The following is a 15,419-nucleotide window of genomic DNA, read 5'->3' as shown; positions in this document are numbered from 1 at the left end:
AAGAATGGTCCCCCAGCAGGATATGTACTCTAGTCACTCCTTCTCCCTACTTTTCTCTGTCTGCGACACTCCCACTGCACCACTTTGCTGGCTCTATGCCCACTGGGGACTCCTGTCTGTCACTGGGGATTTACTCAGATGGAGAGTTACAGCTGTTTCTACTCTCTCTGCTGTGCCAACTGAGAGGAAAAAAGGGAGATGAAAGAATCTGGCCCATCATGAGCATCTCTGCTTTATTCCCCTGGCTTCTTGCCGGGATTCAAAGCTTGACAGTCATTCCTGCCATCAGCCTGTTTCTCCTCCTGCTCCTGCTCCTGCTCCTGCTCCTGCTCCTGCTGTATTGGAGCAGATTCCTTGGGGAGAGACTCCCAGGTTTTACAGCAGTGTTAGGTTTCTTACCTTTCTCTCTTTGTTCTTTGAGTTTAGCAGCAGACTCTCTCAGATGTATCTGACTGAAAATTTCTACAGTAACATCTACTGCAATGTCTCCACCATAGAATGCCATCAGGAGGTTCTTTGTATCTATCCTGTCAGCGTTCTCCAGCCGACCTCGGGGGATGGTACCTTTCCCCCCCATGTCAGAGTGTGATAATTTGTCTTTAAATCCTTTGAACTCTTCCTGAGAGAGGTTGTTGAAGGCATGTACGAGCAGGTCACTGATCCTGCTGCTTCTGTTTTCCATCGTTGGGTATCAGGAAAGGAAACTGAAATACAAAATAAAATCCTATTATTCAGAATGAATGGGGTGTAACAGCAGTTTTCCCCAAGAAGAAGGCAGAAGTGTATTCTAGTGATGAGATTAAGTCACCTCAGAACTCCACAATTGTTTTCCTCACAAATGAAGCACTGGACAGCTCACTTTGTCTCTCTGTGCCTCTGTTTTCCCATCTGTAACTGGGGATAATCATACGCATTTAGCTCACGGGTCATAACTGTGTCATAAGAGGTTTGGACATCATGCTGCACCCAGGCTCAGACAGACTTGTGTGACTACAGGCCAGTTGTTCTGTCTGTTCCAGGTCATAATCTGACATCTTATCTCATGTTGACTTCAGTGGGATTACATGCTGGTAAAGTATATTCAGGGTGAATAATGGAAGATAGCTCTACAAATTAAACCAGGTTGGGGGGGGGGTTGAACTGTTGTTCAACAAATCTCTAGAAACTTCCGACTGCATTTATGGGCAATGGAAAGTGAGAGATTCCTGAAAAGCCATGAATTGAAAATATGATAAATGCTTAACTAAGAATGATGTCCATACACCTAATTTCATCAACCTACCAGCTAGAGACCTAGGGCCGTTGGTTTAAAAACTGCCTCGGTTTTTCTGCCTGTGACCAGTAGTAGATACAGTTTTGAGGGTATGTAAATCATGTAGGCACAACAGGTGACAGGCCCCGAGCCTGCCAAGGAACAGATGGCGCCCCCATTACACATAAGCAGGTTTCTTTACAGGATTGTACTCTCAGATGACTGATTTGTTGATGGTGCCCCAAAATCAGAGAGATCTCTAAATTCCAACACTGAAGCGCATGATTATTTGCACTCCCCAAAGCTGAGCCCCTAATTGATTAGGTGGCAAAACCAGAGGCCAGTTTTTAAATAGAATTTGCAATAACATTTTCAGCAGAACTGCAAAAGAATAATTGAATTGCCAATCAGCAATCAGGAGCCATAAAAAATGAACAGCTCAAAGAAGGAAAATGGTTTAACAATAAAAAATTAAGACGTGGTGACAAAATCTAAGCAAAACCATAGAGTGCTTCTCCTGAGTTGCCTCCACCCCCTTCCACAGATATTGTTGTGCTGAAAGCTTAGCCACAGAAAGTCAGTTCATAATGGCGAAGACTTTTGCTCCAGTGAGGCTCAAGGTTTGAAAGAAAAGAAGTTTAAAACAAAACATTATAGCAAATGTGACCATTTTCTCAACAGAACAGTCATGTATTTCAAAATGGAGATATTTCAAATCCTGTTTGTCCCGCTTGCAGTTGAATCTAGACATGTAATAGGAAACTACAGCCCAATTAACTTCTATGCCAAGAAAGATAACGGAGCAAATTATTAAGGAGCTCATCTGCAAATATCTGGAAGAAACGAAGGTGATAGGAAACAAACAACATGGCTTTGTCAAGAATAAATCATGTCAAACCAATCTGATAGCTTTCTTTACTAGGATAACAAGTGTTGTGGTTAAGGGGGAAGTGGTGGATGTGGTATACCTAGACTTTAGTAAAGCATTTGATACAGTCTCACATAACCTTCTTATCAATAAACTAGGGAAATACAACCTAGATGGGGCTACTATAAGGTGGATGCAAAACTGGGTGGATAACTGTTCTCAGAAAGTAGTTATTAATGGTTCAGAGACATGCTGGAAGGGCATAACAAGTGGGATTCTGCAAGGATCAGTTTTGGGACCAGTTATATTCAATGTCTTCATCAACAATTTAGATAATGGCATAGAGAGTACGCTTACAAAGTTTACAGATGATATGAAGCTGGAAGGGGTTGCGAGTGATTTGGAGGATAGGAACATAATTCAAAATGATCTGGACAAACTGGAGAAATGGTCTGAGGTTAATAGGATGAAGTTTAATAAAGACAAATGCAAAGTACTCCACTTAGTAAGGAACAATCAGTTTCACATATACAGAATGGGAAGTGACTATCTAGGAAGGAGTTCTGCAGAAAGGGATCTTGGGGTCATAGTGGACCACAAGCTAAATATGAGTCAAAAAACAAACAAACCATGATTCTGAGATGCAGTAACAGGACGGTTGTGAGCAAGACACAAGAAGTAATTCTTTTGCTCTACTTTGTGCTGTTAAGGTCTCAACTGTAGTATTATGTCCAGTTCTGCGCACCATATTTCAATATAGATGTGGAGAATTTGGAGAGGGTCCAGAGTTGAACAACAAAAATGATTAAAGTTCTACAAAACATGAGATACAAGAGAAGACTGAAATAATTGGATTTGTTTCATTTACAAAAGAGAAGACTGAAAGGGGACGTGATAGCAGTTTTCAAGTACCTAAAAGGGTGTTACAAGGAGAAGGGAGAAAAATTGTTCTCCTTGGCTATGTCTAGACTGCAGGCTTCTTTCGAAAGAGGCTCTTTCGAAAGCATCTTTCGAAAGAGCCTCTTTCGAAAGATCGCGTCTAGACTGCAGGCGGATCTTTCGAAAGAAAAATCTGCTTTTTCGAAAGAGAGCACCCAGTGAGTCTGGATGCTCTCTTTCGAAGACGGCCTCTTTACATTGAAGAACGCCTTCTTTCGAAAGAGGAACTTTCGAAAGAAGGCGTTCTTCCTCGTGAAATGAGGTTTACCGCCATCGAAAGAAAAGCCGCGTTCTTTCGAAATAATTTCGAAAGAACGCGGCTTGAGTCTGGACGCAGGGGAAGTTTTTTCGGGAAAAGGCTACTTTTCCCGAAAAAACCCCTGAGTCTGGACACGGCCCTTGACTTCTGATGATCGGACAAGAAGCAATGGGCTTAAATTGTAGCAAGAGAGGTTTAGGTTGGTCATTAGGAAAAATCTCCAACCTGTCAGGGTGGTTAATCACTAGAATAAATTGCCTTGGGAGGTTGTGGAATCTCCATCATTGGAGATATTTAAGAGCAGGTTAGATAGACAAAAATCAGGAATGGTCTAGATGGTACCTGGTCCTGCTGTGAGGGAAGGGGGCTGGACTTGATGACCTCTCAAGGTCCCTTTCAGCGCTAGTGTTCTATGATTCTATGAGAAAACTGGCTTCCACCAGTATCCCACAATGCCTGCCCTGGTGGCTGTGCTCAGTTTTGTGATCTCTGCTGCCCTGCAAGCATGCACCCCTCCCCTTTGAAAGTTCAAGGAAATGTCTGATACCTGAGTGAGCTGCTCCATTTGGGGAACAACAACAACAAAAAGAGCAAATTATTAGAATGCTCCCATTCTGCCCTGCTAGAAACACAGTGGCAGGCAGACGGCTGCTGCAGGGGGAGGGCTGAAGAGACTGCTGTGCTGCTTTGACATTCCTCAGAGAAGAAAACACAGAGCTGCTCATGATGCTGCACCCAGCAGCTGAGAATGCTGTGAGAGAACTTGGAGGGAATCCCAAGAAAGGCAGTGATCAACTCTGCCTTCCTACAACACTGTATTGTGGGATGCTTACCCACATTGCTTTGCTCTACCTGTCGGGAGAGCTAGCAACATGGAGGGAAAGGGAGCTAGCAATGTGGCCATTAAATGTCGACAATAGGAGGCAGAAAAAACAGTTTGACCAGTTTCACTTTTGTGTCTTTTGCATGTCGACAGCACTTTTGTCGCTAAACCTTCCCAGTATAGACAGAGGCTTAGATAGCCCCTCTCCCCAGCTGTGCAAATAAGTGTTTTTGGTTTGTTTGTTTGTTTGTTTGTTTGTTTGTTTGTTTGTTTGTTTGTTTTTTTAGTGTAGTGGTACATTTGCAAAATCAAAACAGAATAGTTTTGGATGCCACAAAATCCCAATTTTTAAACCAAGACATTTCAAAGTACAAAGCTGAGATATTTTACTTCCAAAATGGCAAAACAAACCTCTTCACTTTTTCCAAAATAAAATAAAATAAATATTTTTTTCTCTTTTTTTCCCCAACCAAAAAAAATTGTCAAAATCAATTTGCAAAACAACTTGGCCAACACTGATTCGCATATTGGGGTGAAAAAAAAAGGTTTCAGTTGAAATGCTTCACTCCTCCACTTACAGACAAAAAAGGGGGTGCTGCCTTTGTCCTGTTTTAGGTTCTTCCTGCCCCTCCCCCGTTGTATCTCCTTCTGCCGTTTTCCCCACACACGAATACAAGAGACTTGAGAAGAGATTCAGAAACTAGAATAAATGACATACATTCTCCATTTATCTTTTCATACAAGAGAAATACGATCTTGAACTTATACTCTCTGCCTCTACAAGGGCCCAGAGAACTCTCAATCTGTGTGTCCAGTTCCTATCTGCACAGAAAACTCTAGCATTCTTCAGAGAACCTGACTGACATAGATCAATAAACATATGCATTACAAACTCACCTTGAGGGACTGAAGAGACCTTGTTTGGCTTGAAATTTTTTTTTTTAAGAATTTTGTCATGCTAAAATGAAAGAATGCTGTTCTCAGCAATCTGGTGGAATCCAAGAGCACTTTCACAATCTATATATGGGCTTTGCATTTCCTGTGTCTTTAAAATCAGTCATTATTAAATAGAGCCCTGCCCCTTTTCTAGGGTAAAAAAAAAAGTTCAGCCACTGGAATTAAGGTTGCAAATAGCTATCAATACTTTAAAGGTAAAAATTACTAGTGGAATACGGAATGTATTTCAGATTTTTTTCCTTTTTAAACCTATAGAGAAAGCTTCATTTTAAAAACATATTGTGACATAAGAAAATGCACATTGAAACCATCCCAAAAGGTTATCAGTCCAGAACATGTCTTCAGATTGCCTGAACATCTGCCATGCATCCCCTGCACAAGCCCATACGTAGTATGTGCATGTACACACCATCCGTCATGTATGCCACCTACTCGTTCCCTGCTAATTCGCTGGCCCTTGACAAAACAGCAATATTGACATGCTACGTCTTACACCAACAATAAACAATATTCTAACAGTGTGGTTAATTCGTTTCCTTTTTGCGTGGACTTGCGTTCAGACAGAAGTGTTAACCTATCGGATTCTTCTTTTAATTTTGGATACCGGAAACGCTCGCCATTCATGGTAGATATGTTCCCAAATCCCCCACGAATGGCAAATTTCACAAATAATAGGACCCGTGGCTCCCTGCCCCTGCAATGAGTTCCTTGTGGGTCCCAACCTCACCGCGAAGGCGGGGAACTGAGGGGGACTCACCACGGGAGCCGGAAGCTGCAGGGAACTCACCACAGCTGCCAGGAGTTGCAGGAAACCCCTAGGAATGGCCCTGTGTACAACCTTAATTATTACAGGTGTAACCCTTCTGCCAGGTAGAGCCAGCAGCAGCCAGGGCCAGGTTCAATATCTAGGGGTTCTTCTCCATCCATCCAACACAGAAATGGCTCAAGCTCCTTCCCAGTAACCTGGGAAATTCACACACCACTCCTGGGCACCTCTAAGAGGCGATGCTTCCCCACTCGCACGCACAGAGTCTGAGCATAGAAAAGAAACTTTTAATAAAATGGAGGGAAGTGACATGGCATTAATTTGGGAAAACACGACAGTTGGATTTCATAAACAAAAAACATAAGTAAAAGTCCCACCCCAAGTAAATTGGACAGTGTCCTTTCCCTCTCCAGTTCTTAAATCTAGCAATGTAAATGTCCCCGTCAGATGCCAAATCCTTCTCTGCCCCCCACTCACAGTTGCTGCCCTTGGGCAGGGCAGACCCAGAGTTCAGAGGTGCATCCGCAGAGTTCACCTCCCATCCACTGGTCACTCACCAACCACCTGCTCGCTGCTTTCTGGCACTGCATTTCATGTTAACACAATTTGTTAACCCACAACCACCAAATGGGCAAAACATCATTCTACTTGTTGAATAGTAAGCATATCTAACCAAACAGGAACAAACTGTATTTACATGCACACGCCCAAGAGAGCCATTTTTTAAACTGACAGTGTCTTTTGAGCAAGGATTAGCACAGTCTCTCATTTTTTGTATTCCCACAACAATTCCAGACATTGCCATTCGTATTAACAGCATGTGTGACCCAACACTTGCCAAGTTGATTACAATGAACAAAACATACTCCATTCACTGAATATTTATTTAACAAACCCAAGCAAAGCAGGAACAAACTGTATTTACATAGATACACCCAGGGTCTTTCCCCATTTTCAGCTAGCTGTAAGGGACACATTCCTTCTGACCCTGCTTATATCATCATAGAAAAAGGCTGCTTAGGTTGAAAAACAGTAAGAAAATACGAGAAAGTGGAGGGAAATTTTTTTCAGCACACTTTCTTACTCTGTTAAACGGAAAAAAGTTTGAAAAAGGAGCCCCCAGTCTTCCCCTCCTCCTCCCCTCTCCCTTTGTTTTGAATTCCTACTAGAAAAACTCAGGACACAGAAAGTGGGGAAAATCCAAATCATTTCAGAAAAAAGAACTTAAAACTTTTAGTGTAGGTTGGCATTTGCAAAAATTTTAGGAAAGCATAAAAAGGCAACAGATGTTGGGAGTAGAGGGAGTGAACATGGAAAAGTTCAATGAGGTCATAGACTTAATGGGATAAGTCTCATAATGGGAATACAGCTATAGAGGGATCTGGTCAGGAAGGACAAATAGGAAAAAAAGGAAGAAGTGTTGCAATATACAGCAAAAATACACACAATTGTTCTGAGATCCAGAAGGAGTTGAGGGGCAGACCAGATGAAAGTTTCTGAGTTGAAGTAAAGAAGGGAAAATTAGAGAGGGGTGATAACATGACAGGGGGTTACAGTAAAAAAACAGGAAGAGGAGGTGGAGGTGGCATTTCTAGAACAAACAATAGAAACATCCACAACACAAGATCTGACAGTAATGAGGGAATTTAGATACCCAGACATCTGTTGGAAAAATTATGCAGCAAAACATGAAATATCTAGTAAGTTCTTAGAACGTAGGGAGGATAACTTTTTGTTTCAGAAAGCCAAGAAAGTAATCCAGGGAACCACCATTATCTGCACTTGATTCTGAACACACGGGAGCAATTGGTACTGAATTTGAAGGTTGAAGTCAACTTGGGTGAAGGTGAACATGAAATGACAGATTTCATGATTTTAAGGAAAGGAAGGAGTGAGAGCAACAAAATATGGACAACAAGGGCTTTTTATTTTTTTTTAAAGCACACTAACAAACTCAGAGACCTGGTAGGTATGGACCCCTGGAAAGAAAATCTAAGGGATAAAGACATTCAGGAGAGCTGGCCATTTCTCAAGGACACAATGTACAACACAACAGCAAACCATCCTATGGAAATATAGGAAGTACAGTAAGAAGCCATTATGGTGCCATCAGGAACTCTATAAAGGCCTGAAAATCAAAAAGGAATCCTGTAGAAAATGGAAACTTTGATGAGTCCCTAAGGAAGAGTACAGAAGAATAACATAAGCATATACAGGCAAAATCAGAAAGGGTAAGGCATATCATGACTTGCTGGCAGTAGTCATAAAAGGCAACAAGAAGAGGTTCTTTATTGACATTAGGGTCAAGAGGAAATGAAGGAAAATGCAGGCAGGGCCATTCCTAGAGGGGTTTGGGGCATGGAACACCAAGGGCTGTCCATCTTCTTCCCATCTTGCGTCGCTTAGCACAGAAGTCCAGGAGCCGACCTTGTCCGTGAATACAGAGGCAAAGAAAGCATTGAGTATTTCAGCTTTCCCCACATCCTCTGTCACTAGGTTACCTCCTTCATCCATTAGGGACTGCACACCCTCTCTGATCACCTTCTTCTTGTTGACATGCCTGTAGAAACCTTTCTTGTTATCCTTCACATCCTTAGCCAGTCGCAACTCCATTTGCGCTTTCGCCTTCCTGATAACCCCCGGCATTCTCGAACTATACATTTAAGCTCCTCCCTAGTCATTTGTCCAAGTTTCCACTTTCTGTAAGCTTCCTTTTTGTGCTTAAGTACACCAAGGATTTCCCCTGTAAGCCAATCCGGTCTCCTACCAGGTTTGCCTCTCTTGCTACGCGTCGGGATGGTTTCTTTCTGTGCCTTCAATAAGGCTTCTTTAAAATACTGCCAGCTGTCCTGGACTCCTTTCCCCTTCATGTTAACATCCCAGGGGATTCTTTCCATCAGATCTCTGAGGGAGTCAAAATCTGCTTTTTTGAAGTCCAAGGTGTGTATTTTACTACTCTCTTTCCTTCCTTTGGTCAGGATCCTGAAATCAACCATCTCATGATCACTGCTTCCCAGGTTGTCACCCACCTCTACGTCCCCTATTAGTTCCTCCCTGTTTGTGAGGAGAAGGTCAAGCTGTGCACGGCCCCTGGTCGGATCCTTCAGCACTCGTACCAAGAAGTTATCCCCAACATTCTCCAAAAACTTCCTGGATTGCCTGTATACTGCCGTATGAGCTCCCTAGACAATTTATTCCAGTGCTTAACCACAGTGACAGGAAGTTTTTCCTAATGTCTCACCTAAACCTCCCTTGTTGCACTTTAAGCTCAACTGTTAGATTGAGTACGTGTCCACAATGAACAAAAAAGACCTGACACTCTGGGCCACATCAATAGAGGTGTTATATATAAGACCTGGAAGGTAAGTGTCCCACTCTACATAGCACGGGTGAGAGCTCAGTTGGAGTACTGTGTCTAGTTCTGGGCTCCACACTTTAAGAAAGATGAGGAAAAATTTGAGAGAGTCCAGGAGGAAGCAACAAAAATGATAGAAGATGTAAGAAACCTGACCCCTGAGGAAAGGTTTTTAAACTGGGCATGTTTAATCTTGAGAAAAGAAGGTTGAGGGGGTACCCAATGATAGTCTTCAAATATCTACAGGGCTTTTATAAAGATGATGGTAATCAATTATTCTCCCTAAAGATAGGGCAAGAAATTATGGGCTTAAGGAGATTTAGGTTAGATATGAAGAAAAACTTTCTAATTACAAAGGTAGTTAAACTCTGACATAGTGTTTGAAGGGGGTGTGGAATCCCCACCATTGGAGGTTTAAGAACAGGTTGGCCAAACATCTGTATGGGTTGTTCTAGATTTATTTTAGCATAGAGGTCTGGATTTGAGATCTTTGAGGTCCCTTTTAGCCCCACCTTTCTAGGATTCTATAATACTTATAATATTTACCAACTCTAAGAAAATGATCAAAAAGAACAGGAACTTCTCTGATTCTTGCTTCTGCAGGCAGGACACAGGGACAGCTTGGTTGTAAGCCAGTCACTCGGCCTTTAGGTTTCACTTCACTCCTTCGGTTTCAGCTGACATTTGCACTAGTTTCTTCCCACCAGTTCTCTCTCACGCCAGTGCAGGGATTCCCAGGCTGCATGAGCCTGCCAAACTGATTACAGCAATTCTATCACAGAACTGAACCAATTCCAAAAATTGACCAAGCCTGAAACTGATGCTAGAGAAGACAAACAGGATGGAAAAGAACAGAGAGAAGGGGCGGGAAATGATACGCTAAGGAAGGGTTAGCAGAAATCTTACAGTTTATGTCCTAGAAGTTAAAAAGGACCTGGTAGCTGAAGTTTGAAGACGCTGGCCCCTGTTGTTTCTTTTCTAGTTAGAGTGTGATTGTCTTCACGCACTCCTCTCCCTTCCTCATAACTAATTAGTTCTTCTGTTTGCTCTTTTACAGTAGAATGAGTTTCAGATCAAACATTGGCGTGCTGCAAAGCTGGGATTACCCTGAACCTTTTCCTTAAAATTCCCCATCATCTCACTGCACTAGCAATGGCAGAAATGCTAGGTTACTAGTGGTGCTGGTGGGCATTCAGCATCTGTGTGTTAAGCCCAATGGCTGCCCTTTAAAAATAGTGCCTGGGAGAAGCCCTCCACACTGATTCCTTGGGGAACAACTTATATGTCTGGAGATGTACCAAGCAAGGCCCATTTCTCAGCTCAGGCCCGAGCTAGCCCCAAAAAATTTTTCTGCCCTTAAACTGAAGAACACTTGGACAGATTGAGGAACTGCTCTGGAGAGTCACCAAAAAAACCTTCTTGTGGGTAACACCAAGAAATATTGAAAAACACACACATTCTGTGTGTATGTGTGTGTGTGTGTCTCTCTCTCTCTCTCTGTTCTCTCATTCCATGGAGGGGAAGGCCCAGTAGAAAAGATTAGTCATCGTGAGATTTGAATCTGAAGTTTCAGACTTTTTTTTTTTTTTTTGAGATCCCAGCTCAGCACAAACTGTTAACAGCATAGGAAAATTCAAATGGAGCTTTCAAATCCACACGTCTTGGCAGATTGGTCTGAATATTGCTAGCTTAGTAGAGACTCAGGGGCAGAGTTAGTGGTTCAAATTTGGAATAATTTTGTCAAGGAGTCCCTAATCTACAGTCTCCCCATCACTCACACAAATGATTGAAGGTCTAGAAAACATGGCCTATGAGGGAAGAGTGAAAGAACTGGACTTGTTTAGTTTGGAAAAGAGAAGACTGAAGGGGGACATGATAGTGGTTTTCAAGTATCTAAAAGGGTGTTACAAGGAGGAGGGAGAAAAATTGTTCTCCTTGACTTCTGAGGATAGGACAAGAAGCAATGGTCTTAAATTGCAGCAAGGGATGTTTAGGTTAGACATTAGGAAAAACTTCCTAACTGTCAGGGTGTTTAAACACTGGAATAAATTGCCTAGGGAGGTCGTGGAATCTCCATCTCTGGAGATATTTAAGAGCAGGTTAGACAGATATCAGATTTAGACGGTGCTTAGTCCTGCCATGAGGGCAGGGGACTGGACTTGACCTTTCTAGGTCCCTTCCAGTTCTAGTATTCTATGATTCTATGAAATGGCCCTTTTAAAAAAAAATTTGGAAGCTCATGTTCAAACTGCATCTACATATAGTATCTGTTCTGTTTTAAATATTCGCACATCTGCACTTGTGACTTTTCAAGCCCCCTCTGACTTAGGGGCACAAGTCCACAATGAGAACATAGAGAGAAGAGTTGTGCCCTCAAGTCACACAGACCTTTTTGCAAATCCCACCCCTGGATTACTGCAGATGTGACAGTGTAGTAATTCTAAGCTAATCACATCTCTGAAATGTGGGACAGTTTAGTAATTGCCTCTGCTCCTCTCCAGGGTTCCCTCACTTTGGATGACGTTGATACAGGTGACTAGGAAGAGAAAGGGGCTTATTCAAGAAGGCTCAGGGCAGACCAGCAAGATATACCCAGATGTTATTCATAAGACTTGAGTTGCTGCAGGAGTGGAAGGCTATTGCAACCCAGCCGTGGAAGTAAAATTTCTTACGGGCACTGTCCTATTGCAACCTGGGTTCCTACCAGTGCTTTAAATAGTGCCCTGCTAGCTTTTGCTGCATCTCAGCCTGCTCTTGCCAGAGACGCGCATCAGGGAACACCAGCTGTCTACACTGGCTGCTTGAATTTCCGGAAAAGCACTGACGATCTCATGTAAAATCATCAGTGCTTTTCCGGAAAAACTATGCTGCTCCCGTTCGGGCAAAAGTCTTTTTCTGAAAGACTTTTGCCCAAAATGGCCAGTGTAGATAGCATAGTACTGTTTTCCGCAAAAAAGCCCCGATCGTGAAAATGGCGATCGGGGCTTTTTTTGCAGAAAAGCGCGTTTAGATTGGCTATGGACGCTTTTCCGCAAAAAGTGCTTTTCCGAAAAAGCATCCTGCCAATCTAGACGCGCTTTTCCGAAAATGCTTTTAATGGAAAACTTTTCCGTTAAAAGAATTTCCGGATAATCATGCCAGTCTAGACGTAGCCACTCAGTTTATTGTCCTCTTCAGATATGCACAAAGTGAACCACAAAACTGATGAGCATTTGGCAGTGACTGATGAGAACCTTAGCAGTTAATATTGGCTAGTTAATTCCGATGCCAGCAACATGTTATCATGTTAGATATGCCTCCTTGATTGCCATGGTGGAGTGGCTATTAAATACACTTCATCCCAGTGGCTTCAGATTAGTATGGCTGTGTAATCTCGTGAGCAATAATTGTTATGAGGGGACGTATGCCAGCTGGATTGCCAGAATAAAATGACGTTACAGAGACTGAACAAAACACTATGATGACTTTACCCTCGTGCAGGGCACACAGCAAACTTAACCTCTTTATGGTCTGTACCTCGTCTCAATAAACTTATTCAGCAGGACAGTGGATTATTGGAATCGGGTGTGCGAGAGCAGGGGTAGGGGAGGAGACAGCATGTGGTCACCATTCTGAGCGCATGGAGGTGGAGTGGGTGGCGTGTTGGTCACCTGGTAGACGTGGGCTGTGAAAGGGACAAGAGAGTGGCTTTATGGTGACTTACATCCTGGCTGGGGCCAGTGACCATTCCAGTTGATGGCCACCAATCTGCATTAGAAGGGATGTCCCCTGCGCAATCACCATTTTGAGTGGAGCTTAAAGCTTGGAAAGATTCCTCGGCGCTTACATCCACCCAAAATGTCTGCAGCAGCTGGGCTCCTGAAAGCTGGATTTGATATATTCTAGGGCAATCGATCAGTAATAAAGATGCTCATGATCAAGCGTTCCCCACATCCACAGAGGGTGAGATAAGAAGTAATGGGCTCAGTTTGCAGCTGGGGGGAAGTCAGCCTTGATATTAGGAAAAATATTCTCACTGTCAAGCTAGATAATCACTGGATCTGGTTGAGGCTATGGTATCCTGTGATGGGGCAGACCAAGCCCAAAGGCCATAGAGAAGTCCTCCTGGCAGGCTAGAGTGGCTGTGGAGGAACCAGCCAATCAGGAGCCAGGAGAGATTATAAAAGTTGCTGCAAGACTAGAGGCAGCTCAGTTACAGCCCAGAGCTGGAAGGGAGAAGGTCAGGGCTGGCTGGCTGGCAGAATCAAGGACAGCTCAGAGTGGGGAGCTGTTAGAACATTGTCTCCAGGAGGAAAAGCCCTGAAAGCACTGCTCTCATACTGAGTGGTGAAACAGATTAGAGAATGGACTGTTCTCCGAGACACTCTACAGAGGGAACCAGGATAGGCCCCTGTTAGAGGCCTACCCCGGAATGGGTTGTGAGTGCACAAGGAAAGTGACTCAGTCAGAGGGCTGAGTAGCCACGACACTTTTCAAAATGAGACAGTGCAGGAACCTGCACTTGGCCAAATGGGGGCACTCACGTGAGGTGAGTGCCAACCCCGTTACACATCACCATCTCTGGAAGACCAGTGGTTCTCAACCTGCTGCCTATGGCTCAATTAGCTCACCGCTGTGGCTCATGCAACAGCCTCTAGGCCATACGGGTAGTATATGTGTTGTGTGGATGTAGCCCACATAACAGAGAGAGCAGCATACACAGCCATTAATGGTAAATAGGTTGAGTTATGCCTACGCTTGTCTGGGATAGTCTAGGTTAATTTGGGCCTGCCTCAGCACCGGGGGTTAGAGCAGATGTCCTCGCAACATCCATTCCCATCCCTCCAGATCTATGATTCTGTGCCCATAGGAACTGAGTCCCAGGTCTCAGGGCCCACCCTAAGGGGCCTTCCCCAGTGCCCCAGGCAACCCCCCATTCCACTGCAGGCCCAGCCTCTGCTCCACCCCGTCCCCAAACCCCACCCCTGCTCCATCCCTGCCGTGCTCCTTCCTGTCCCTGCTCTGCCCCCTTCCCCCTCCCTGAGCAATGCAAGCTGAGCGATTACCTGGGGCCTGGCGAGGGGCAGTAGCAGGGGTCCCACCCCATACATACGCACCATGGCAGCAGGAGCCAGAGCGGACCAGAAAATTTCTCTGCCCTGCCCAGTCCCCCTTTCCCAGTCTGCTGCACCTTGCTTCTCCACAGTGGCGGGAAGCAGAGCATCCTGGGGTCTGAGCTGGGGTGCTCTGCTTCCTGCTGCCATGGAGAAATGGAATGCAGCGGGCCAGGAGAGGGCAGCGCGGCAGAGTGGAGCAGGCTGCTGGACCACTCTGGCTTGCGTTGCTATGGTGCGGGTGTGAAAAGCAGCCCCTGCTGCTGCCCTGCACCAGGCCCCCAGGTAATCCCCTCAAACCTACCCATAGGATGGTGGAGGTGGTCACTACGGGGACCCCCAAAGCACGCGGCCTGGGGAGAGCACCCCAAACTGTCCTATTGCCAGGACTGCAATTGTACCTGGCCCATGCATGGCCCATGCCAAGAAGGGGAAAGATTATTTGCATCTCCCCCTGCTTGTTCCCATTCATGAATTAAAACCCAGGCACAGTTTGGTCCTAAGAGGCTAGAGCTGTGTGAGGGGAAGGGAAGGGTTAAGGTTGTATATTGATTGCTCTGAATTTCCCTGTACAGGTGGAGCTTTCTTCCCTCCCCGAGCACACTCTGTATGCTGGGGACAGGACAGAGGACAGAAGTGTGGCTTGTTCCCTGCCCTGGGTTCTGTTTGTCTGGGAATTAGCCCAGGCACAGAAAGGAAGCTGGATTCTAAATTGTGTGCAGCCCCTCACAGTAAGTGCATCACTCTCTGTTTACCTTGACTGAACTCATTCTTGCTTAATCAGCAGCTTTGTGAAGTTCGATGAGGGGATTTACCTTGCTCTATCTGAGGTCTGTGGATTGCAAATGTACCGTTGTGTTGAGGCGGAATCTCTCCCCTTGCTCCTAAAGGGTGCGTCTACACAGCAACGGTCTATCAAAATAAGAGATGCAAATCGAGATATGCAAATTGTGCATCTCATTTCGATACTATTTCAAAATAGCTTTCTTCTAAATTTGGTGCTGTCTACACAGCGCCAAATTTTAAAATAGGGTGCTATGCCAAAACATTCCTTAATCCTCGTGGAACGAGGTTTATTGGGATATCCGTATAGCAAGCCTGCTATTT

At 44.3% G+C, this 15,419-nt stretch overlaps 1 protein-coding gene across 3 annotated transcripts in view; it reads right to left on the bottom strand.

Annotated features, from left to right (window-relative positions):
* Positions 1 to 15,419, bottom strand: part of LOC102455656 (NACHT, LRR and PYD domains-containing protein 12-like) — a 117,532-nt gene that overhangs the window by 38,738 nt on the left and 63,375 nt on the right. For 2 of the 3 annotated variants that reach the window (XM_025188929.2, XM_075928354.1), the window contains exons 1-2: positions 5,039 to 5,155; positions 400 to 704 (exon numbers count right to left, since the gene is read on the bottom strand). In XM_025188929.2, coding sequence (XP_025044714.2) covers positions 400 to 682 — 283 coding nt within the window. In that variant the 5' untranslated portion in view covers positions 683 to 704; positions 5,039 to 5,155. Of the gene's footprint in view, positions 1 to 399; positions 705 to 5,038; positions 5,156 to 15,419 lie in introns of those variants that run through there. The other variant, XM_075928353.1, reaches the window with a different exon arrangement.

This window comes from Pelodiscus sinensis, chromosome 4 (assembly GCF_049634645.1).
Source record: "Pelodiscus sinensis isolate JC-2024 chromosome 4, ASM4963464v1, whole genome shotgun sequence".
Taxonomy (NCBI): domain Eukaryota; kingdom Metazoa; phylum Chordata; order Testudines; family Trionychidae; genus Pelodiscus; species Pelodiscus sinensis.
The sequence above is the reverse complement of the archived record's forward strand: the minus strand, read 5'-3'. Positions and strand labels throughout refer to the sequence as shown.